The sequence below is a fragment of the Pteropus vampyrus genome, unplaced genomic scaffold, assembly GCF_000151845.1.
Source record: "Pteropus vampyrus isolate Shadow unplaced genomic scaffold, Pvam_2.0 Scaffold337, whole genome shotgun sequence".
Taxonomy (NCBI): Eukaryota; Metazoa; Chordata; class Mammalia; order Chiroptera; family Pteropodidae; genus Pteropus; species Pteropus vampyrus.
Genome location: NW_011889118.1, coordinates 1,686,626 through 1,711,979, shown reverse-complemented (window position 1 = coordinate 1,711,979; position 25,354 = coordinate 1,686,626). Strand labels below are relative to the sequence as shown.

Genomic DNA, 25,354 nt, shown 5'->3' with positions numbered 1-25,354 from the left:
CTATCTGCTTAATGTTAATTGTTCCCATGCATCTTACATACACATCTCTTCCGTGAATATAGAATTAACCGAATTTTTAAAAATTGGGTCTCTGAGTAAGTTCAAACATATTAACTTTTACTTAAATGAAGCTCCTTCCCAGATATATCTGAGATATATCTGAGCAGAGAGTTAATGTTTTGATATATGATTTGGTTGGAAGGCTTAAATTAAGGTGGTTCATAAATTATCCAATGAAGAGAGAATCCAGACTACAGAATGTTTGCTACTGTCGATAAAAACAGGTAGGGGCTAGGAGGATGAAAAGGGGAAAAAAATCACAATCAGTTTACATTTGTAGTAATATCACCTTATATTTATATAGCTATCTAGAATTTGCCCAGTTTGTAGTTTTAAAATATTTTCAAATCTTGAAGAATAATTATATTATAAATTTGCAGATGACTAGAATACTTAAAAAAAATACACTCAGCAAAGTAAACCATTTAAAGAAAGCAATCTACGTATGTGTCTTTCCCCATTCCTCATGGCTGGAACAGTTTAGCAAATGCTATTCTATAATAGCTAGCAGCGCGATCATAAGTAAAAATCACCTGTTTCATGTTAACTTGAGCTGGGTCAAAAGAAGCACCTAAAAGAAAACCGAATTATTGAGTGGGAATTCTCAGACCGTAGATTACATTCAATTTAAAGGTTTAACTGAAGAAACTGTAAACATGACTAGGCAGAGGGGTGTCCAAAATCCTTAACTACCTCTCTATCTTTACCCAGCCACTGAGGACACACAGTTACAGAAACTCCATGCTCTACATCACCGCCCAAAACACGTTTTCTCTGTTGTGCTTCTGCACTACCTGCCTGGAGATATCAAGAAAGAAGGGGAAATGGACTTAACTGTGGGTCTAAGGAACACCTATTGATTTTTACCCAAAGTAAGGACTCTAGAGATAAAACAACTATAAAGAAAAGTAAACACAAAATAAAAACCACTAAAGTCCCTCCGAAAACTAATGGGGAGAAAGCAATTAAACTGAAATACCAAGTCTTTGAGATACTTCTTAACAGGTAGCCCAAGCTGGGTCAAGATGGAAAACAATGACAGTAGAGTTCTTAGTTCAGGTCCATTAAGGAACTGGTGTTAAGTGCTCACACAACGTTTTGAAAGAAAAGTGTTTATCCCTCTCACTTCTGTCATAGTTTTAGTGTTCACATAGCTTAAAAATGGCATCATACAAAAAACCTCATACATGGCTGAAAGCTCAATTATCGACAGAGGTAGTAAACAAAGGAACTCCTAAGAACAGATTTTAAACTGGATCAGAGTGTTACTGTACATTCAAAACCCTAGAGCCACGTAATCATCCCCAAAATGAATTGTTTTAATTTTAAAAAGCTCAGAAACACATTGACAATGAAGCACTGATGTGCCTTAGGCACAGTCCCAAATCAGTGCTGACTTAAAGCTAAGTCCTCTCTTTCTAAGAAAGAGAAAGCAAAGAACAAAGTTCAATCTACAATAGGAAGGAAGAGAACAAAAAGAAAACAACCAAAGGGTGCTTTCCAGCAGCCTAGATTACTCTTCATTTTTCGGCCACACCACTGGAAATGCTTATTCTTCTCATATGAGTCTTTTCTTCACAACCTTTATTTTTTAAAAACTGCTATCTGCTGAACGAGAGATGCCCACATTTCCACTGGCAGGAGAGCAACTTCTGTGCAGTTTTTGCTTCTTCAGTGTGGGTCCTCTTTCCCTGAAAGTGCAAAGAGCAAGCCTACACCTGCAGGGCCCAGAGCCCCAGGACTATTTCAGCTCCACTTGTAGAGCAGGCGAAGGATTTGCTGCATTTGTGCTTCAAAGATACAGCTCACTTTGGTTGTCCTTCTCAGTTAGCAAACTGCTCATAAAAAGCAAACTTGATCCTCTCTATATGATGGCAAAGTTTGATGGCAGGGCCCAATTTTAAGTCCATGCACTCTTGAACCGTGGGAAGGGTAAGAAGCAGCAGGGCCTGTCCATCGATTTCCTGTTAACACATAAAATACAAGTTATCTATGATGTATACAAGAATGATGGCTCAATCATGACAGCCCTAATCACTCTGGCTTTGTCAAAATCAGAGTCCCTGTGCTTTCCTTTTATTTCTTTACCCCTTTGAATAAGTATCACACATTTCCTATTAAATGCCTCTCATAGTCCTCTATACTAATGAATCTTCAGATTAATAACAAAATTTTACCAAGGATAAGAATCCATTCTATAATTTCTGCTCTGCAGAAATTAAGTAAACTAGCTAGCCTTGTAACTGACAATTAAATGTGACGAAAGAAGTATCTTTTTAGAGGACTCTTTCTAAATCTGAAAGAAAATATTAACTATAAATGTCAATGTTTTCCTACTCTGTAACATTCATAAAAGCCTGATAAGCTCTTCGAAGATGTTCAGTTTTGAATCTCCTCCATTATCAAAACAAAATTTATTTCAATATTTGTTTAAGGCTGCAGATACTTGTTTCAGAAAATTTGCTTTAAAATGATCATGCCTTTAGAGCTTAATATATTACAGATGCTATTATTATTTTTTTAAACAGGCAAATCATTACTGTGAAAAAGAAGAGGACAATTAAGCATGGTATACTTGATTTTAAGCCACTTAAATATTTGGGGGATGAAAACGAATCTTAGGGAAAAAGGGAATGCAATGATCATCTGCTTCAACCATGGAAAAAATCAGATAAATAAGTTTTTGACTAATTTCTACTTCTAAAAAGGGAACTAAAATAATTTTTTCTTTTGCATAGAAATACTTTTTCTAAGACTTGTAAATAAATTGCCATTGCACCCATAGTCCCTTGTTAAAGAAACATATTACTAAAATTAAAGGTCTCAGTGATTACCTGGTCTAGGAATATTCGTGCTAATGGCGCACAGTCGGTGGACCTGATGAACCGCACAACATCTGCCACACTCCACTTCAGGGGGTTACTGTCCAGGCGAAGCCTTTCAGCAATTTCAATCCTTATTTCCTTCATTCCCCACAACGAAATCAAACCAAATGGTGTAAAAGAGATTTTATTCTAAAAAAAGTCTCTCTATATAAATGCATAACCCCTCAAGGCAGGATTTAAAGTGGTTTTACCACAATTTCTCCCAGCAAAGGTGGCAAAGGCCCATATACATTAGGTACTCAGGAAATGGTTGTTTTTTATAATAAGAAATATCGATGGGGAAGAATTTATCTCAAAGTTTCGGCAGATATAATTTGAGCAATTTAACAGAGAAAAATAGTTTTAACATCTCCCATTTGTTCCTCCATCTATTCTAAATCTCCTATTTGTTCAACTCACTCTCTGGTAGGGTGCTAAAGTAAGTGAGATGATATTTTCAGTGAGAGAAGGCTGATTATCAGGAGAAATCATTTATTACTTCTATTCATTGAATATATTTAAAAAGCAGCCCAGTTTTAAAACACTAACTTAACTGACATTCTTTAGTGTATATGTTATATAACATGCATATACGTATATGTTAAATATACTAAACAAAATGGCTTAACTAGAATCAAAAGGTATTTCTACAAAACCATTATATTTCTATAAAACCATATACATTATGAAAAATATTTAAAATGCAGTTTTCCCTAAAATAAATGACAGTCTGCAAATAAACCAGCAATGAAACATTCTTTTAAAGTAGTCACTCTGAGATCTTCTTCCTGATAAGTAGTTGATCTCCAAATAATTCTGAAACAGAAGTAAATCACTGAATTTGGAACCATTAAAAAGTGACCCAAGAAATTCAACTGAAGCCTGTATTGAAATAAGTGAAATGCCGACATTAACAATTAGATTCTAGAGGAAAATTCTAGAGAGAGAGAAAAAGACAGTGTATTTTTTAAATGGGTACCTTTGGTGAAGGAGGTTTATTCTCATCGTCAGAAAATGAAAATGTGCGAAGCTCTCTTTTTCTCCTTTGTCTGTCTGGAGGCAGTGATGTGGATATCTCACTTTGGGTGGGAGAGGAAGAGCATGACTTTTTTTCTGACATTTCTGACTCTTCCTGTAGCTCGTCCTGCTGTTCAGATGTACTGCCCTCACTTAGGGAATCATCATCTCCTTCATCTGGGTCATCCTCATCTTCAGGCCCACTTCCCTGGAGGAAAGAAAGAGAAGTCTCATTGAAATTCAGGACAAATCAGTTCTGGGGCTGCAAAACTACCTTTGATTGGCCAGAGATGTGGATTAGAGAGACCTGCAGGTATTCTTTCTGTATCTGTACTGTAAAGCAGTGATCTCTTGGCTTCCAGATGGTACAGGCACATTAGATCTCATACCTGGGGAGAGCCCGCCGGGGTATTATCAACAGATGCAGAGGAGCGTTTCTTCTTATGAACAAAAACATTTTTCCGTCTCTTTCTCCTCTTACTGGCTTTTTTCAGGGCACATGCTAAGTTACTATGCCCACCAGGTGGCCTCCCAATTCTTTTACTTTTCTTCTTTCCATAATAGTGTGCTAAATATGTATGACAAAGAAAAATGAAGTAGCTTCATTATTTTTGTGTACCTCAAACCACAAGAGAGTCTATTAGCACAGCGGAAAAAAAGATACACTGTATTTGATTAAAGTTCAAATTCCATACAGTGGAATAATCTTAACTGTACAGATCTTAAATGTACGGTTTGACTAGTACTGACAAATACACTAACTTGAAAAATCCTCCCCCTACCAAAACACAGAACATCTCCATCCTCCTAGAAGGTTTCCAGGGTCCCTTCCTAGTCAGTCCCCCTCACCAGAAGCAACCATTATTGTTTTCCATCACTGTAGGTTAGTTTTGCCTTATCTACAGAACCATTCACTAGGTACATTTTTTGTACAAGGCTTCTTTACTCAGCATAATGTTTTTGAGCTTCATATTTGCTTTGCGTGTATGAGTAATTCATTCCTTCATATTAATGAATAGCATTCCATTGTACAAATACACCAGTTTATCTATTCTTCCATTGATGGGCACCTGGGCTGTTTCTAAGGCTTTGCTATTATTAAGTTGCAATAAACATTCTTGTATAAGGCTTTTAGTTTTCATTTTTCTTGGATAAATACCTAGAAATGGAATTGTTAGAAAATATGATAGATGTATGATTAACTTTTAAAGAAACTGTCAGTTTTCCAAAAGGATTGTATAACTTTACACTCCTACCAGCAATGTATGAGAGATGTAGGTACTTTACACCTTTGCCAGCAGGTGGGATTGCCAGCCTTTACTACATACCCACTAGATTGGCTGAAATGAAAATTTCTCATTATAGTCTAAATTTGCATTTCTCTAACGACTAATGATATTAAGCATATTTTCATGTGCTTATTGGCCACTGCCTTTTTCTGTGAAATGTCTATTCAAATCTTTTATTCATTTTTTTTGTTTTTTTTTAATTGATACAATTCTCATAACATAAAATTAATCACTTTAAAGTGTACATATTCAGTGGTTTTTAGTATATTCACTATGTTGTGCGATCATCACCACTATCTAATTCCAGAACTTTTTCTTTTTATTTTTTTATATTGTGGTATAGTTATATAGGCACTGACATGAATAGTATATTTCACTTACCTACTAAAAATTGCAATTTTTTTGGCAATTTGCTAAACTAAGTGTTGAATCTGACACACTAATAAGCTAACACAATCTCTGCCTTTAATGAGTTTACAATCCAATAAATAGAAATAGAAACTAGAAGGTTAGACTCGTATGATTTTATAATTCAAATACTGATCAGAAAGCTCATCATGCTAAATGTGAACCTTGGAACAGCAGTATCAGCAGCATCTGGGAGCTTGTTGGAAATGGAGACACTTGGGCCCCAGATAACCACAGACCTGACAAATCAGAAGAACCTCCACATTTAACAAGATCTTCTGGTGATTTGCATGCATGATGAAGTTTAAGAGGCACAGAATTAGATATCCCTAAAAGTAATCTTCTAATTTAACAAGGTAAAATCCTTCTCTGTATTAATTCTCCCAAATGACATCAGGGTTTATAGGATTTAACGATAGGACCAGAATTGTGTGTTTAGATAACAATGGTTTGACAAAGTTCTAAATTGGAAATTTCATACTGTATGACTTTTGTTTTTGTTGTTGTCGTTGCAGTTTCGCAATGAGAAGGAAGAGGTGTCATTATGACAATTCAGAGTGAAGTCCATAACTACTTCCCCTCCTACTTATGCCTCTCATCTATTGTGGCCTCTTTGCTGCTCCTCACAGATACTAAGGATGCTCCTGCCTCAGGCCTGTACTCTTGCTGCCCTCCCTTACTCAGGACATTCTCGCCCCAACGTCTGCACAGTTGGCTCTTGGTTTCCTTCAGATTGTTTGTTACCTGTCAGGAAGACTTCCCTGACCACTTGTATGAAAAACATCCCATTTCCTAGCCCTCCTCACTCTCCTACTTTGCTTGCTCATCGTGCTTCATTTTTATCTCCAGTACTTCTCTCTCTGTATTTGTTCATGTGTTTATTACTTATCTCCTACATTAAAATATAAACTCAATGAGGACAGAAATTGTTTTCTTTACTGTTGTATTCCAGTGCTAGGACAGTGGCAGCAAACAGTACATACATAAGAAATCCTTGCATACTACATGAATGAATTATATATCCTAATAAATGCAATATAGCTAATTTCTATACATACTATATAAAAAAGTTGGCAAAATGTGGCCCATGGCTTGTTCTGGAATGACCCTCAAGCTAAAAATGGTTTTCATATTTTTTAAAGTGTTTTTTAAAAAGTGAAAATAAACCAGAATATACAACAGAGATTACTACTCATAGCCTAAGATATTATCTGGCCCTTCACAGAACAAGTTTGTATACCTTTTTACGTGGCTGTCTGCAAATAAAAACTTTTCATGATATAAGGTATGGTCAACTGCTATAGTTAACAAATTTGAAAACCATGACTCACTATATTTGGTCTTTGTAAGTACAGAGCAGTTCTCAGAACACTTGTCCAGAACCATCCGTGGACCGAAAAGATTGGGACAACACTCCAGTTTGATACAGGTCTGCCGGCAGAATTCAGTCACCCGATCTGCTGTTTTCACTATCTCAACAGTAGCTCGATAACTCTTTCCTTTGTATCTGCCATTGGAAAACATCATATACCAAGTTTACTGGGCTAATAATTACCCGGAGAAAAATCAAGTACATTAACAGACTTAAAAATATTTTTACTTGTTAGAATATTCTATGTCTTTTATATTTTGAGGACTCTAAAAATAATATGGAGTTTATACATTTTGTACTTAAATTTATAATTTAGTAAGCTATGGCAACTAAAATCTGAGTTATTCAAATTAGCAAAATAAGGTTCCTACTTTCTGTTTCTAAGTTTAAGGTTTTTATAGCAACTCCTACACTACTAAAAGAAAAATGAATTTCATTAAGTCTTTCTTTCTTCACCCTAGGATAGTGATCGTCAGAATGTGGTCAACTGACCAATATAACCTGCCAACTATCATCTGTCCTTGACAAGATTAGGTCAGAAAATGAAAGTAAATGTTGATAAATTTTCATAGTAATTTGAAAGAGTAATTTTATGTCTACTAAATCTAATTTAAAAATTGTTCTTGTATTTTATACCTTTTAAATTTTATATTTCTTGTGATTCACTTTTACCATATAAAAGTATTGGTCCATGACAGAACAAAGACTTAAAATAAACCTGGTCCTTCAGCACAAATAACTGAAGAAGCAATGCCTCAGGAAATGTAAATATTCTAATATTATCCATGGGAAGAACTGGTTCTGTGACTTGTTAAGGATGACTTATGCATTAAAGGCAGAGGAGCCTACTCACTTGGCTTTTAAGACTTCTCCACATCCATGCCACACAGAGTCTTTGTCCAGTTGCAGCTCCCGAAGGACACGACTGGGTTTATAGGCTGCATTGATAAGTAAAGTGAGGACCTGCACTCCATTTTTAAAGCAAAAATATGGGTTGGGAAGGAGAAAAGCATACCATTAGGAATAACCTTGCTAACCCCTAGCACATCACTTAGGAGATTAACTCTAGTCATGTTAATTAACAAATCTTAACAAAATAATAATACTGAAGATATGACAGCTGACCAAAGTTGCAAATAAGAGATTAACCAGACCCTCTTACATATTTAAAACATTATGGTCAGACAGAAATAGGTACCATGAACTTAAAATTACTCTAGCATATGCTTCCAAATCCTTTCCCAGTCATGGTACACACAGAAAATTCTATTTGTTTGGGATACTTTGTAGACAGCTGAGCCTTCTTGTGGCTGGAGGAGTCTGCTGGAGAAGCTCCAACCTCCCCAGATCCTGAGCCTTGCCTCTCTAGGGGCTAAAAAGTTCAGTACTGCTCACATTTGTTACCAGTACCCTGGCTGGGAAGCTCTGCAAGTCCAGATGTGTAGCTTTATTGTAATCATGGGTTAATTGCCACTATTCTCACACTCTTGTACAATTCTCATGTGGTCCCTGACAGAAGATCTTTCTACACTGACAGAGGTGAGCCTGCTATATAAAGAACTGCTCAGGTGAATGTTCCTGGGCCTGGGGGGGGGGGGGGAACCAGAAATAACTATGTGCCCAGTTTATTGTCCAACATGAGAAAAGTTAATCACTTATGATAAAAACTAGAGTTGTCACATCTATGGCATGTATGAATGAGTCTATGAGACTGCTGTGAAATTCCCAAGTTCTTTGCTCTAGACCAGAACCTTACCTCTCTAAGGACAAGAACACAGTTCCCAGGTCCTACACATTGAGGCAGCTCAGCGATTCTTCCTTTGTTAAGATATGGCCCTGAGAAGCAACGGTGGTTGAAATATATCTTTGGACAGCAATATTTTCCATTAATCATAACTAGGAAATGAAGAGAAACAAATATTCAGAACACAGTCATTTTCTACCCCATTTCCAAAGTTGGATTACTAGGGAAGGGAGGAACAAGCATATTCACCATTATGTAAAGTAAGGAATTATGTATTTTGAAGCTTACCATGTTGTCTGAGGGTGCTCTCAAAATACTTACAACTAACTCTATTGCAGTGCTTATCACTCTGCTGAAATCAAACAATGTCTGGAATTACAGGCAGATTAACTCCTGGGTTAATTTGACATTGTTCCATAGGCTTATACTTCTATCAATAAAGGAAGTGGAGGATTGATTTCAAGAACCCATGATGATTCCAGACAACCAACTAACTATTCAATAACCTATTCTGGAATATTTCTAGAGAATGATGATGAATATTATCCAGAACTATAGTTTGTCTCCTTAAGACCACCAAACTAGTATTCAATGATATGGGAGCCTTCCTATTTCTGGGATTTCCGAAGGGCTAAAAGTACTCTGTAATCACATCTCTAAATTCTTTAAGTACTGAGGGGTATAACTGGGCCTAGAGACTCCTCTCTTCAACTGTTTGTGCAAATACCCTACTTCAAAAGAATGTTTTTTAATCCCCCCTCATCGTGATTAACAATTCAACTACTGAATGTAAAAAATTCAGATACTAAAACATCTTCATTTTCTTCTCAAGCAGAGAGAAGCTCTTCTGATAGATACTGCCCCAATAATCCAACATTAAGAAAAGGAGATGTGTGTACACTGCCCACTATTGATAGGACCTTGAAGTACATGATGTTTACTCTAAGAATACAGTCATAGCACAGTTGTCAGTCTGTCAGCATCCATTTCCCTATTTGAACTCTGCCACCAAAAGCCCCCTCTTCAGGATTAAGGCTTTTTTGCTCCCCGCTGTGGGAATGTTGGCAGTTTACAGCTCTGGGTCATAAGTCTACCCTGGAATTACCCTTATTCTAGGACTGCCTGCAGTAGTAGGAGAGAGCCAACCTGCCAAAGATTCCACCCTTTGTGAGGTGGGGAGGGAGAAGCGGCCTACTTCCAATACCTGACCATAAAGGAGTACAAAGCTGTGGCTACCAAGCCTCGCCTCTTAGTGGCTATACCAGCTCCAAGGCTCCCTGAAGGACTGGAAGAAACTTCTGTACAACTGTTCTATTCTCTGCCCAGTCCTGCTTCCTTTATCCCTCCAGAAGCTGTTCCCCAAAGCACTCCTCAATGAAACTTCTGCACAAATATCAGTTTCAGACTCTGTTTCCAAGGTAATCTGACCTATCACAAAATCTAAACCAAAAAGAACTTAGCTGTGGTGGGGGAGATATTAGTATCTTAATTCTGTAGTTTCAGTAGGTATTAAAATGACCAGTAATACATCAAAAATAAGGAGTTACACAGAGCTGATCCTCTATGTATAAATGATATAATGAAAGGACAGTGGGTAGGAGACAAAAAGTGCAGGTTTTGAACTTGAGAAAGATTTGAGTTCCATTTCTGACCCTTCTATGCATAAGCTGTGTGACCTCTCTAAGACTTAGTTTCTTTTCTTTTCTAGGCATTTAGTAAATACCACCCAAATGTCTAACCTGTGCTACATTACACACAGCCAAGATGCTAAGAATTATGCAACCAACAAAGACGGTCAAGAGTAGTTCCAGGGAAAGAAAGAATCCTTGTCACATTTATTAGGCATTGCCTCTGGAACAATCTGTTTTTCCAGTGCTTAATTTTTTTAATTGTGAAATATATATATAAATAATGTAAATAAATATATGTAAATAAAGTGTGTAGATCATAAAAAGAGTTTAAAAAAGAATAAACATCCACCTCTGAACCACCCCGCTTAAGAAAGAGCACTGCCTGGAAAGCCTCAGGTTCTTTATCTAAACTCAGGGATACTAATAGTGACCTCTGGAGCCCTTGGCACCCAATAAGTGATCAGTAATTATATTATTATAAATGCACAGAGATATAAGCCTAAAGATAATTATTAAACTAAGTGCATCTTAGACAATTGTAAATTTAAAATCACAATTAAGATACCCTTCTATGAAGCTACATCTTACAAATCAAATGTATTGTTATTTTAGGTATAGTCCATTAAAAGAAACTAAAGATACTCTTTTCCCCAAGATTGCATGCACGAATACCTGAGTCTGTAGAGTTCAGCTCCTGATTCTTTAGGCCTTCATGGACAGTCCTCGAGGATGGTATTCTGAGTCAAGAAAACACAACAAAATAGTGAGATAATCCTTTAAGTCAGTAAAGTGTGAGGGTTCTTTTCCTTCAAATCTAAGAAGAAAGCAAATGTGGCAGATTGCAAAATCTATAACAGAAGGTGCTTTCTTGATCATACTTTTAATGTACATAGTTTTTAAAACTACATACACAGGCTAAGGAGCCAACTGTCTACAGACAGTGCTGTGATACTGCGTGTTCAAATGAACCTTCTTCCATTCATGTGAGCATTACAGAAGTCCTTCTGGGATTCTTAAACCACAAGTAGAGTCTTCGTTTACTTTATATTCAAAGAATGGAAACTTTTCTTTCATAAGATTAATTTTCTTTTATCACTTTCTCAAAATTCAAGACAAATTATATTATTAAAAAAAAGAGAATTACTCTATTTGCAGCAATCACTGAAAAAGGTTAATTTATCTCTTTTAATTACTTTTTAAAACTTTGGATCGGTCTTGGCAACTAAATCAAGGAAAAATCCAAGGCCAGATTGTTGTCATTGCTATCTCACTTCGCTACCTGGAATAGAATTCTGTGGCCTTTCTCGCTACTTCTATTGTCAGTTTTATTACTCACACAGCCACAAAAGCAATTATAATTTTATAGAATTTGTATAGACTGAATTGTGTCCCCTTAAAATTCACGCGTTAAAGCCCTAACCCTCAAAGTGACTGTGTTTGGAGACAGGGTTTTTAGGAGGTAAATAAGGGTCCTTATAAGAAGAAGAAGAGAAAAAGATCTCCCTTTCTCTCTGTCCCTACCATGTGAGGACACAGTGAGATGATGACAGTCAGCAAGGTAGGAAGAGAGCCCAGACCAGGAACCAAATTGAGCTGGTACTTTGATCTCAGGCTTCCCAGACTATAAAATTGTGAGAAAATAAATTTGTTGTTTAAGCTAGTGGTTCCCAAACCCCAGGCCATGAACCAGTACCAGTCCATTGCCTGTTAGGAACAGGGTGAAACAGCAGGAGGTAGTGGCCGCTAGCAAGCAAGCGAAGCTTCATTTCAATTTGCAGCCGCTCCCCAGCACGAGCATCGCTGCCTCAGCTCCACCTCAGATCAGCAGGCATTAGATTCTCATAGAACTGCTGGTCCCCGGTGCCAAAAAGGTTGGGTACAGCTGGTTTAAGCCACCCAGTCTGTGGCATCTGGTTATGGCAGCCTGAACAAACTAATACAGAATGAAAACCCAATGTTTAAAAGCACACATGTACACACAGAAACCTTTGTATTTTTGAGGCACTACTATTCACTTGCTTCTCAAAAACTAGGTATGAAGATATGCTAGAGGGTTTCCTAATGGGACACAAAAGCACTCTTTTTATTATGCTTTTCTTCTTTTAGAGTTGTCTTCTAGCTGAAGTTTATTTTTTCGCAATGACAAATTATATCTTAATTTACATTTACATTTTTTGCTCTTCCTTGACAAATGCCAGCATAGAGACTCTATTTCCTCTTTTATTCAAACGCCTTTAGGCTCTAAAAGCCAAAGAAAACTCAATTTGGGGAACACCTTGAGAATGCATTTTACTCTTTTGTATTAATGCCATTTTAGGAAATGCATATAAATATGTAAACTATCAAAAGCAGAATTAAAGGATTATGCTTCTATGTGAGGAAATAACATCTGAGGAGATATACTCTCTTAAATAGTTATTTCTTTTTCTAGAGAGTCTAAATTTCAAATGTCAACTGTTCAAACATACTGTTATATTACTTACTGTTTTTCTGGCTGAACCACTGCAATTTTCCTCTGTTTGTGTACTACAAGGAAAAAAAAAAAAAAGTAAATGCCAAGAAAAATTAAGAGACAGATGATAACAGCATATTTAAACCTGGTTATATGTATATTTGACTAGCAAATGCTATAAATAAGTGCTGATATGATATGTCTGAAATGAGACTAAAGCACAGTTTCTGGTTAGGAGTCTTTAAACAAAGACCAAAATAATATTTTCAAGGATCCCTGGGAAAATCAACTCCTAAGAATACTTTCTAAGCAAGAATAGATATTCAAAAGAAAAACTGATTTTGACAAAGGTACCAACACATTTAATAGGGAAAGTACAGTCTTTTCAACAAATTGTGCTGAGAAAATTGAATAGCCACATTAATGAACCTGGAACTTTACCTTATACCATTACAAAAAAAGTAACTTAAAATGGACCAAAGACCTAAACGTAGGAGCTAAAACTATGAAACTCTTAGAAGAAAACAGGGGAAAATCTTCATGATACTAAATTTGGCAATGATTTTCTTGTTATGACACCAAAAGCACAGGTAACAAAAGAAAAAATAAACTGTATTACATTAAAATTAAAAACTTTTGTGCCTATCAAGAGAGGCAAAGGCAGCTTTGGAAAACAGTCTGGCTGTGTTAAACACAGAGTTATATCAAAGCCTGTACACAAATGTTTACAGCAGCATTATTCATAACAGATAAATAAGGAAAATAACACAAATGTGTAACAACTGATGCATGGAAAAACAAAATGTGGTATTACGCATATAATAGAATGTGACTCAGGAATATAAAGGAATAAAGTACTGATACATACTACAAAATGAATACACTCTGAAAACATTATGCTAGGTAAAAGAAGTCAGTCACAAAAGACTACATATTGTATGATTCTTCCATTTATGAGAACTGTCCAAAACAGGCAAATCTATAGACAGAAATTAGATTAGTAGTTGCTTAGGACGAGGGATCAGGAAGTAAAGAGGTGATTGCTAAGGAGTATGGGCTTCTTTCCAGATAAAGAAATGTTCTCAAATTGACTGTTGTGATAGTTATACAATTCTCATTACACTAAAAACCACTGAATTTTATACAGTTAGTCCTCATTTAACATCACTGATAGGTTCTGCGACTTTAAGCGAAACAATGTATAATAAAACCAATTTTACCACAGGCTAACTGATATAAACAAGAGTCAAGTTTCTATAGCATCTCATCAACTTTATAATGAAACGAGGCTGAACAAATCAACATTACTGATGGACCTACTATACTTTAAAAGAGCAAATTTTATGTTATATAAATGATATCTCAATAAAACTGTTTTTAAAAAGAGGGGTGGATGTGACTTTTAACATCAGGTTACAGAAATATTCTGGCTTCCGTATTACTCAACCTCTCTTACTCTCTCACTTGCTGGCTGATAGAAGCCAACTGCCACGCTGTGAGCTCCCCTATAAAGAGGTCCACGTGGCAAGAAATAGAAGGAAGCCTCCAATAGCCAGAAAGAACTGAGGCCCTCAGTTGAACAGCCTACGAGGAAACGTATTCTTGCCAACAGTCACTTGCATAAACTTGGGAACAGACCCTCCCCCGAAGCTGGGCTTTGAGATGACTAGAGCCCTGGCTGACACCTTGACTGCAACTCTGTGAAAGACTCAGATATAGAGGACCCAGCTAAGTTGCGCCTAGATTCTTGACCTACAGAAACTGTAAGATAATAAATGTTGCAGTAATAAATAATTTCCTATGCAGGAACAGATAACTAGAATATCACTTTGTTTTTCTCTGAAATGCCCAGACTTATCCTAATTGGTAGCAGCCACACAACAGATTATCTAACAAACAACGTTTTCACCCGGAAATAGAAGGGTACCTCGTGCTCGGCGAGGAGCGCTGAGGGGATGGCCATTGGTTTCACACCAGCCCAAAGGAAATATATCCATGGATTCCACACTCACAATACATTCAGGAATGGGCTTCTTAGAACCTGTTTAAATTTAAAAAAAAAAAAAAAAAAAAAAATTTAGACCATTAAGTAGCCTTCTTCAAAAACTATTTCCTAGACAATCAATATTCTACTATTGCAATAATACAGACACAAAGTCTCTTGAACAAGTTCCTTTTACACAGAAGTTATACTTTTTCATGAGTGATAAACATTAAGGAAAAAAAGTAAACTGTCTCCCATGTGTAACTATATAAAGACCAAAATGGGTACTGAATATTAGGGAACAGCAAATAAGCAACTGGAAATATCAGTAGTATCATTCAGATGGTTGACAAATGTCAACTCCATGAAAACTGGGAAACAAAGGCAAAGGTGATGATTCCACTCAATGAGAACATTAGTTGTGGTACATGGGGACAAGCCAGAATTCAAATCAGAAAGTGATGTAGGCAAGTTGCTCAGAAGGGGTCGCACAAAAGTCTATATTCAATGCTGCCTTTGACGTCTGTATTAAATGCTAATTCTACAAACTGGAAACAATACGTACCAAGTCTGACTCTTTGGCAGCCAAATAAAAAGAAAACCTAGGCCACATACAGTAACTGTGGCACTGAGTGCTCACATAGTGCTTTTGTTACACAAATATGTCCAACTGTTAAATACTACTTTTAGTATGTCTTTTTTTACGTATTTTTTGGTTCTAATGGTTAGGGGCAACCAAAATACTATCTCTTGAATAAGCTAGTTGCTAATGCTCAGATATTTTGGTCACATCAAAATATATGCTGACTTATCCTTTCCCTTTCAAGAAAACAGGGGACTCTGTAGTAAAGGCTTTTTATTCACATTAATTTCCTAAAATTTGAAAGTCAAGGACATGAAAAGAAATTTGAGTTTAGAATCTTGCATTATAAATTAGAAGTCTCTGAACAAAATCCCTACTTAGCTAATTGATTAAGTTTAACAAGCCACATTACAGGGGTGAACAGGAAAGGCAAAGAAGAGCAGCCACAGGAAGGTAGTGGCACTTACCCTCCAGCTGGAGCCACAAGTAAGAGCCTCTCACTGCAGTAATGGTGGCAACGCACACTTCTTCAGGGAGAAGAGGGTTCACTGCCTCGAGCTTCATGTTCTCCTTAAATTCATGCTCAGAAATTGACTAGAAAATAAATGAATCAAATCCAAATACATTCTAAGTATTAACTCATGTGCTCATCTGAGAGACCTTCTCCAAGTAATATTTAACCCCAGAGTAACACTTTAAGGCTATAATTTTTTTTTTTTTTTGCTTCGTTTTATTTCTTAATGAAACAAAGGGAAAATGTCTTTCTTAATGTTACAAGCAGTCTCTAAAGTCAGATATACTTGCATTACTGCTACCTGTATGAACTTACTCAAGTTGTGTAACTTCTTTTTGACTCAGTTTCACCATCCGTCAGATGACACTGAGAACACCTATCTCACTGGGTAATGTTATGAGGTTTCAATAAAATAAAGCACCTAAGGCTTTGTGCCCTGAACCAAATGCCTCTTGGATCACCCTTTCCCTTCCCAGAAAGGGTACTATCATACAATAAACTACCTGGTTCCTACTTCTATATGTATCATAAAAGGCAATCAGAATAATGCTTAAAACAAGAAAAAAGGGTCATTTAAAGTATGTTTTAACAATGTGCAGTTTCTAGGTCAAAATAAAGATCGAAACTTCTGTACCTAACTGTTCTTTATTCCTCCTGATAATTCACTAAAACTAAAGTGCTTTTTTTAAAAAGACATAAACCTACTAGGATGAATATAACAGAGAGGAGACATTTAGAAGAGCGTCTAGAACTAACTTAGCTGATTAAAGAAAAGTGAATCTAAGCTGGCAGTAAAAAAAGCTAAGAACTGGCAGTACCAGCACTAGACAACTAGAGGTGGGAGAGAAAGTCAAAATAAAAAAAATTGTTGAAAACATTTAAGAAGCATTTAGGTCATGCCAATGGCTCCTTCACTCCACACCTCAAGAAAAATGTCCCTTCCCCTTCCCTATAGAAGATGAGATTTATCTTCCAGAGAGGGTAACACACAGGATCTCTGGGAAGGAGGATGCAGAAACTGTTGAGGGTATGCATGCAGTGCCCAAAACAGGGGCTTGCATATGGAATGTGAGAGGTTCAGTCCTTGCCTCTACTCTCCAGACTGGAAGGGACTTCTTGTAGCAACCTAATAAGCCCAAGAAGAAACATATAAAGACATGGATGTAGGTGTCCCCAACAAATGACCAGCCAGATCCCACCCTACTGGGAAGTTCAAGGTTGACAAGCCCCACCAACACTCAGAGCTTCCAATGAGCTTTTTCACTTTGTCCCCCACTCTTAAGTATAAGCAAATAACCAAGAACTACCAGACATCTAAAGATATAAAACCTGGAGACAAAAAAAAAAAAAAAGCAACTTGGAGAAAACAGATTATGCAAGAAGAAAACTTGCCAAGGCAAGGGTAATTAACATACTATAAGAGATAAGAAAAACTACTGCATCTTTAAAACAAAAATAATATGCTATTAAAAATAAATATTGAGTTCAGAAATAGTTCTGGAAAATCAAAAATGTGATATCAGAAATCAAAAGAAGGGCTGAAAGATAAAGTTTAGGAAATCCTCCAGCAAGCAAAGCCAAAAGACTAAGAAACAGAAAACAGGAGAAAAAAGTTAGAAAAGTAGAGATCTGATCTAGAGGGCCAACATACAAATAAAAGAAATCCTAAAAAAGAGGAGAGAGAAAATAGAAGAAAGAAAATCAAAGAAGAGATTCAAGAGAACCTTCTAGCACAGAGAAAGGCTACAGGAAGGTATCGGAAGAACTAACAATAAAACAAAAAAAATTAAGCTATGAAAAACAGGCAATTATTAAATTGAGGACAAATTAAAAAAGGAAACAATTATAAAGTAGTGCAGAGCTCAACTGTGAATAATACCTAAATGCATATGATAATGGAAATACTCAGTTCATACTTAACCAAAAATTGTAATGTAACTCTAACAGGAAGAGGAGGTGGGGGTAAGACAGAGGAGAAAAGTAATGTGAACAGCTAAAAGCTTTTTTCCCCATAATGTTGTACCAGTAGACATGTTTAAAATTAATGACTCAAAAGATAACAGCATATTATTTTGTAAATGAGAACTATCAGAATAACAGTGAGAACAGGAAGCAAATACTTAAGGGAAGGGAGACTGTGGAAAGGGAAGGGCACAGAACTGTTTTGTTTTAAGCTTTTTATTGCTGTTTTGCTTTGTAAACCAAGTGCATGTATTATTTTTTATAGAGGTATTTTTAAATAAGTTTAACAATTTTTCTCCACTCACATCTGAACATTTTTTCATATTATGATCAACAGATGCTTATTTGTGTTGAGTGAGAGGAATGACTTCAGAGTAATCATAAAAAACACAAGAAGCACAGGAGGCACAGGAGGCAACCCTGAAGCAGTGGCCAGTGGGGTGGGGGAGGCGGGGCTTCTCACCGGAGGGAAGCACCTCTGGGGAGCAGCTTCAGCACCACACTGTTTGAGGTAGTCAGCCCAATCAAAGTCCTGGCCTGGGTAGCCTAGGTAGGGACAAAAGAACAATGACTCACACCGCACATACCTGCCTCCATGTCTCAATTTACTGCTCTGCTAGGTGTCCACCCACAACTTCTAATTTGCTAGTATGAGAACTTTGATCATTTTAGAGAGGGTAAAAACACCTTATAAATCCAAAGCATTGTTAATTTTATAAAATGGAGCAAATACAGTCAAACTATATAACAATACAACAAAATTCTTTGGATAAATTTTGAAACTTTAACATTTCAAACCATGCATTTATTTTGAGCAATATTTTATGATTAGCTGCTGGCAATTCACTAAAAGAATTTAAGACAGTTATGATTGGATTTGATTTGTATCAATAAGTTTAATGTTATTATCAATTCTATTATGATTTAAGCTCTAAAAGAATAGAGACAGGAAATGATCTTCAGTGCTATTTATTCGGTGAAGACTTTTTTTCTTTCATAAAGCAGTTTCTTTAAACGTATCTTAGCTCCTACAGATACCATACTCTCAGCACTGTTTTCAGATTCATGTTCTACAGAATTTCAATGCTCTTATAACCGGAAATCATGAATTCATTTCATAAATAAGGTTGAGCTTAACTCCCCACTTAAGTCCATCATCCAGGTTCTTGGTAGAAGCCACTGCATATCTATGTGAGGAGCTGGACTGGGCCTGCAGCATCCAACTGCTCTCTGCTTCACAGAGCTTAATATCTCACAGGCACAAAGTAGGTTACTCAAGATTATGCCACCCTACAGCCAAATAGCCCCTGCGATTACCTCTTCTGCCCAACTGAGATTGGCATCATGTTCTCCCTTTGCCTCCACATCAATTTTCCTCACAGTATACTATTTGCCATTTTTATTTACATAATATTCTACTTTCCTTCTATTTGCAAAGACAGTTGAATTATCTATAACAATGCTGAAAGCTCCAATATCTTTAATAATTAGTTTTTCTTTTTACATGAAGGCAGTAGGCAAGATAAACAACTTGGGATGTCTGAAGTCTTCCAGTAAAACAAGAACTTCCTCCTGTAGATGTGCCCCAACCACCATCACCACTAGGCAGACACTCCCATTCTCTGTTCACTGATGAAGAACCTGGGAGACTCTCCTACTGTTTTCTCCTTGAAGGAACTGTGTTGTACTCACTTTTATTTCCTCAGTGACAAGCCTAATGCCTGGCTCATAGCAAACATTCCATAAATGTTTGTTGGATAAATGAAGGCTGAATGGAAGGCAAAGGTTCTAAGTTTATGACTCTTGCTAATACAAAAGAGCACTTTCAGCCCCCTGTTCTAGCAATCACCATTTAGAAAGTAAAGCTATGTTTCCAAAAGCCTACTAACGAAAATACATAGACTGCCAATCAAATAATCTGGTTTGTTGATATAAAAATCAGATAAATGTTTGATACTTCCAGATACTCCAAGTTAATAAATACTAAAAATTTCGGTCAAGCTCAACTAAGTCATATTTATGAGTCTTAATTAAAGGGTCAAAGACTATATTCTGCAAACTGCAAATGCCAGAAAATGAGCTGCTACTTTCCTACCTACAGGTTCTCTATATCCTACTTTTGACCAAAAATGTCTCTCTGGAATCCAAAGAGTATCCCTCCAAGATGAGGCCCGGAAACCTAAAAATCACCAAAATCTACCTCCTATCTCTGGCTCCAAGGTCTCTTCTCATAAGTCTGCTCTCAACACTCACTGTACAATCTACTCCCAGCCCTCTGTGACCTTCCAACAGACACAAGGGAGAATAAACTAAGGAACCTTCGTGGAACCCCAGGTTGTTATGTGGATCCATTTGTCAAGGTAAAAGGACAGAACATTGCTTATTTAATAGTTGAGCTTAATTTGTAACTTTCAAATATGTAAATATATGCAATCTGAGCCTTCATTTATACTTGTCTTAGGCCTCCAAAATGTGAAGGATAGGATGAGGCATGAGAAGAAAGGGGAGCAAAAGATCCGGTAATGCCATCTGATAAATCTCATTGCAAAGAAAAGTTCCCAATGAACACAATTCAGAAAAGAATGAATGCATACCAGGAGGGGGGCTGATGTGTAAACCATTCTTTAGACTCCACTGCACAGGGAAAATGCCAGGACTGTCAACATGACACACAAATGATCGCCTCACACGATTCTCTGGTCTCAAATCATCCATTTCCACTAGAAAGTACTTCTCATCAAAAACCTGTACATACAATTTAACAGATAAAATAGACAAATGGTTTTATGGGTATGGGTAGCCAAACATTACAAAAGTTCACAGCTACGATGGGTATTAATAATAACATTAAGCACTAGAAAAATGTTGTCTCTGTGTCACGTACTTTTTAAAATGCTTTTCATATTATAATTCAATTTTAATCCAACAATCTAAGGAGGTAAGTACCATTAACAACTCCATTTTGCAGATAAAGAAATTAAGTTTAAAAGGAGGTTAAATAACGTGTCCCATGTTACACAGCCAGGAAGCAGCAGAACCTATATTCAAATCCAAGTATTTTGACTCCAAACAAAATTTAGTTTAGACTTAGTAAGGAGTCACCTACACAAGTACACCAGATTTTCAGAGTCTAGTCTAGTTTTATGAACTTCCTCTGGCTTCTTACTACCTATCAGCCCTTCTGATGCCAGATAGGGCCTCCTGACCCCATTTCAGGTTTAGAATCCCTCCTTGTCCTAAGAATAATCTTCTTCCAAGGCAAGAAAAATTTTAATTTCAACAAGTCAGATGATTTGGCATCCAAGCAACTATTCCTCTAGTCATATTTGACTTTTGGTTCTACTTTCAGTAAATGGGACTTTTACACTGAAATCCTCTTTCTTATGCTTCAGTTCTAGTAACTGAGTAATTGGGCCTTGACAACCTACCTGGCTCTTGCATTTACTCCTGACAAAAGCCTTACTTTTGTCAGGCTCCAAAAGATGAAAGTCTGAATCTAGAATACATGGCTGCAGCAATTGTATTGACAGATCTTTTGACACTAATTACCTGCTTGCCACACATCTCCTCACCTCAACAAGCCTTGCACCTGGTTGGACACTAAAGACACTGCCTGCCTTCACAGTTTTTAGATACCATGGCCTACCTGCTGGTTAAACCTCCTCTAGTCATGTACAAGTAGGCCTGCCCCCAAATGTGCCACCCCCTATTATAGTGTCCAGGCTTTGGTTGGCTGGGGCAGCCAAACGTCGAAGGAATGGGCCACAGAGAACTGGACAGAACAAATACAAAATGTGTACAGAAGTAATTCTAGCCTCACAGCTTAGGAAAAACAATGGGCTGGATTAGTAGAGCCTGAAGATCAAAATGCTACTAATTTCTTAAACCAGTCACCCTGACAGGAATTCTTACCAAGAGAGTTGCCCCTGTTTTACCTTAACAACTGTAGCAGGAGAGATCCCAAAAGGAGACCAGGGGTCTACAGCTTCCAATTTCATATTTACAGAGAATGAATGCATGCCAATCACTTGTTTATCCTAAAATGCAAACATCAAGGAAGAATAAAAATAGAGTATTTTTGCCTTAATTTTATATTCTCATATAGCTGAATACTACTCTTAATTAAAATAATGATTCTGGTAAATAATCTAATTCTATAATTTTCTTCCCTGGAAAAAATTATTCAGGAATAAAACCACGGAAAGCATTCCTATTCTCTACATTTGGAATAGAAAGGCCACCTGGAGATAAAACAAGTTTATTTGATAATAAGTCAGGGCTATGTAGTTAAGAGTAGAAAAGGGAAGACCCAAAATGCTTTGAGAGAACTTTGAGAGAGAACCTAGACTACTATGAGAAGAAGAAAAGGATGACCATTATTCCGGCCTTCAAACCACTTTCTTCTTTCACACACCAAAGCGCAATCACAGACTCCAGGGGTTATTTAATGCTTTGCACCTCCCACAAATTGCTCTTCTCTACTTGTTTTTGTTTTTACCTTAAATAAGTAGGATGGTAATGGCTCTTCTTCCTCCTCTTTCACTTTGGCCAGGATCTCCTCCCACTCAGCTTCATTTTTCAAATGTCTGATGGCTTTAGTAAAAAAAGACGAGATGTTTTAAATGATGACAGAACTTACACACTTTATTAACTATTCTAAAAGCATTCACATAAACCAAAAAGTCACCTTCCACTGGGAGAAGAAAAGGGTTCAAGCCCACTGACATTACCTTCACTCAGAGAACCTGCACCCTGACTTTAGTGCTGTGTCTCCTCTCTTCAGAGCCTGGGTAGTTAAGTATGGTAAAACTACTAGTGAGATCATAAGGACTGCTGTAGTCCACAATATAACACAACATCCAAACTGGGGCATGTAATAATAAATGCAAATTAATTTAAACAGTAACTCCAGTTTAAATATTATTAGAGTTTCTTTTAATGAACAATTTGCTTTGAATCCAAACCTATTCTACTCCTATATCTAAACGAATGCTACCTAGGGAATTTTTCTTTAATTTTGGTAAAAAGTCAGTATGAGTTGGGACAGAGTCTATGAGATACATATATTAAATGTGTGGCAAATTACAAAAGCAATAAAACTGCCTCCAACCAAAAAATAGGCATTTAATAACTCCATATACAGTTTTTGAAATATCTCTATTATGCAAAGTAACAAAGGCTTTTATAATATGCAAAATAATGCACTTTCAGTCTTATATCAATAAAACAATAAAACAATAACGCAAAAGCTAAAAGAAAAATGTTATACTATTCTTCACCTAATGGGGGCTGAAGTTCATATCCCTGTTGAGCTGCCCAACCAACGTGATGAAGAAATGGATCCAAGTAATACAACCAATGTTCAAAATTGTCAGAACTTTCAAGTCCTTCATAACGCAGCTTCAGTCTTCCCCCAATATTTTCGACTACAGTAACAATCCAAGTGCTTAGAGAATCCTGGAAAGCTTGACATTCTAGCCTGGAACCTGGAGCAATGAGATCTAAAGGATTCCTCCCATTACGGAGCTATAGATTAAAAAACAAAAAGTGAAATGAAAAATACAAGAGTTAACATAATACTTAAAAGAGTCAAGTTTTAAATTATCTCAAACTAGCCTTTACATTTTTACCATTCAAAGCCAATGACACTGAATTGCCTAATATCATACAAGATCCTATAGTACATTTATCACAAAGAAAATCTATCTATAATGCAATAAAATTATTCTAACAGACCTCTATCTCTAAGACTGTTAGTTTCATCTATTAAGAATTGTAAAAATATCATCATTAGTCTGATTATAAAAGCAAATATGATCATCATTAAATAAAAAATCAGCGGAGTGACATCAGAAACATGGTGGAATGAGACACATTCCCAGATCTCTCCCCTTGAAACAACAATAAGCTGAACAGCTAAAACTCAACAAAAAAAAAAACCCAAACTGCACACCAGTGTGTCTGAGTGTGGGATCTGCGCATAAGAGCTACCACAGGTCAGAAGCCCTGGTGTTGAGGGTGGACTTGGGGAAACAAAAAAGTTGCCTCTTGCAGCTTGAGCAACCTGTAGAGAGGAGGGGAGAAGGTGCGTTAAGTGCCCTGAACAGCCCTGTCTGGGAGTGCTGTGAGCTCCACATGGCTGGTGGCAGGGACCAGTTGACAGGGCAAAAAGCAGAGAAGCAGGAATGACAGAGAAGCAGGAATCGCAGAGAAACAACAGCTGATTTTTACCAGCTGTGGTTGCAAAACAGAGGCTGAGCAGCAGCCCCCATCCCCCAACCTAGAAGGCTCCTTTCCCCATACTCTCTGAGACCGAACATGGCAGAGCCCCAGGGGAATCTGAGCAAACACTATCGAAACTGTTGATAACACTGACAAGGACTGAGATTGAGGGTAGCAAGTGTGATTAAACAACTATAAGGGGAAAAAAAGGCATTATTAAGGCTTTATATAAAGCAGAGATCCAAGAGACTTAGACACCACCTACTGGACACCAAAAGAAAAACACCTTCTTTGCAACACGCTAGAGAGACCATAATGTGATAAATCTTCTTTCTGGAAAAAAGAAAAGCAGAATACACTTCCATTAATGCCCAGGGGAAGAAATAGCCCATTAAACACCATAAACAACCAAGGTGACAAGGCATCTCAGAAAGAAAGAGAGAATTCTCCAGAAATAAGCTTACAAACATAGAAAAATGCAACTTAAATGACAGAGAATCCAGGATGGCACTTTTGAAAAAACTCTGTGAGTTCCAAAATGAATCATATCAACAATTTCAGGAATTGAAAAAACTAGACGAGCAGAATGAGTTCTTTAGCAAGGAGATTATAACCTTCAAAAAGAACTGAATAGAACTTTTGGAGATAAAGAACACACTGCAAGAGTTGAAAGATGAAATAGAAAGCTTGGGAAATAGAGCTGACCAAATGAGGAAAGGAACGGTGATATAGAAGACAGAAATCTAGAAATAAATCAGAAGGAAGAAGAGAGAAACCAAAGAATGAAAAATAATGAAAGAGAAATTCAAGAACTAGCTGATACCATCAGGAGAGGAAACATAAGAATAATGGACATTACCAAAGGCAAGGAAAAGGAGCAGGGACTAGAAAGCATTTTCAGACAAATAGTGGATGAGAATTTCCCAAATCGAAGGAATAAGCTGGACCTTGAAATTCAAGAAGTCAACAGAACACCCAATTATCTCAACCCAAAAAGGCCGTCTCCAAGACACACTGTATTAAAATTATCAAAAATCAATGACAAAGACAGAATTCTCAGGGCAGCCAGGGAGAAGATGATGATAAACCCATTAGATTATAGTCAAACTTCTCAGCACAAACCTTACAAGCCAGAGAGGAGTGGAATCAAATATTCAAACTATCAAATGAAAAGAACTACCAGCCAAGAATAATGTATCCAGCTAAGTTCTCCTTTAGATATGAGAGAAAAATAAAGACTTTTCCAGACATA

The 25,354-nt window shown here is 36.9% G+C and overlaps 1 protein-coding gene across 12 annotated transcripts in view; it reads right to left on the bottom strand.

Annotated features, from left to right (window-relative positions):
- Nucleotides 1–327: 327 nt before the first annotated feature.
- The window catches only part of SFMBT1 (Scm like with four mbt domains 1), a 100,989-nt gene continuing 75,962 nt past the window's right edge, over nt 328–25,354 (bottom strand). For 9 of the 12 annotated variants that reach the window (XM_023522273.1, XM_023522275.1, XM_023522276.1 and 6 more), the window contains 16 exons: nt 23,160–23,406; nt 22,379–22,473; nt 21,816–21,917; nt 20,475–20,625; nt 18,344–18,426; nt 15,872–15,998; nt 14,765–14,878; nt 12,869–12,911; nt 11,058–11,128; nt 8,767–8,906; nt 7,864–7,973; nt 6,970–7,145; nt 4,331–4,509; nt 3,904–4,149; nt 2,895–3,035; nt 328–2,024 (listed from right to left, as the gene is read on the bottom strand). In XM_023522273.1, coding sequence (XP_023378041.1) covers nt 1,884–2,024; nt 2,895–3,035; nt 3,904–4,149; nt 4,331–4,509; nt 6,970–7,145; nt 7,864–7,973; nt 8,767–8,906; nt 11,058–11,128; nt 12,869–12,911; nt 14,765–14,878; nt 15,872–15,998; nt 18,344–18,426; nt 20,475–20,625; nt 21,816–21,917; nt 22,379–22,473; nt 23,160–23,406 — 2,166 coding nt within the window. In that variant the 3' untranslated portion in view covers nt 328–1,883. The remainder of the gene's footprint in view (nt 2,025–2,894; nt 3,036–3,903; nt 4,150–4,330; nt 4,510–6,969; nt 7,146–7,863; nt 7,974–8,766; nt 8,907–11,057; nt 11,129–12,868; nt 12,912–14,764; nt 14,879–15,871; nt 15,999–18,343; nt 18,427–20,474; nt 20,626–21,815; nt 21,918–22,378; nt 22,474–23,159; nt 23,407–25,354) is intronic. The other 3 variants (XM_023522278.1, XM_023522277.1, XM_011378397.2) reach the window with 3 other exon arrangements.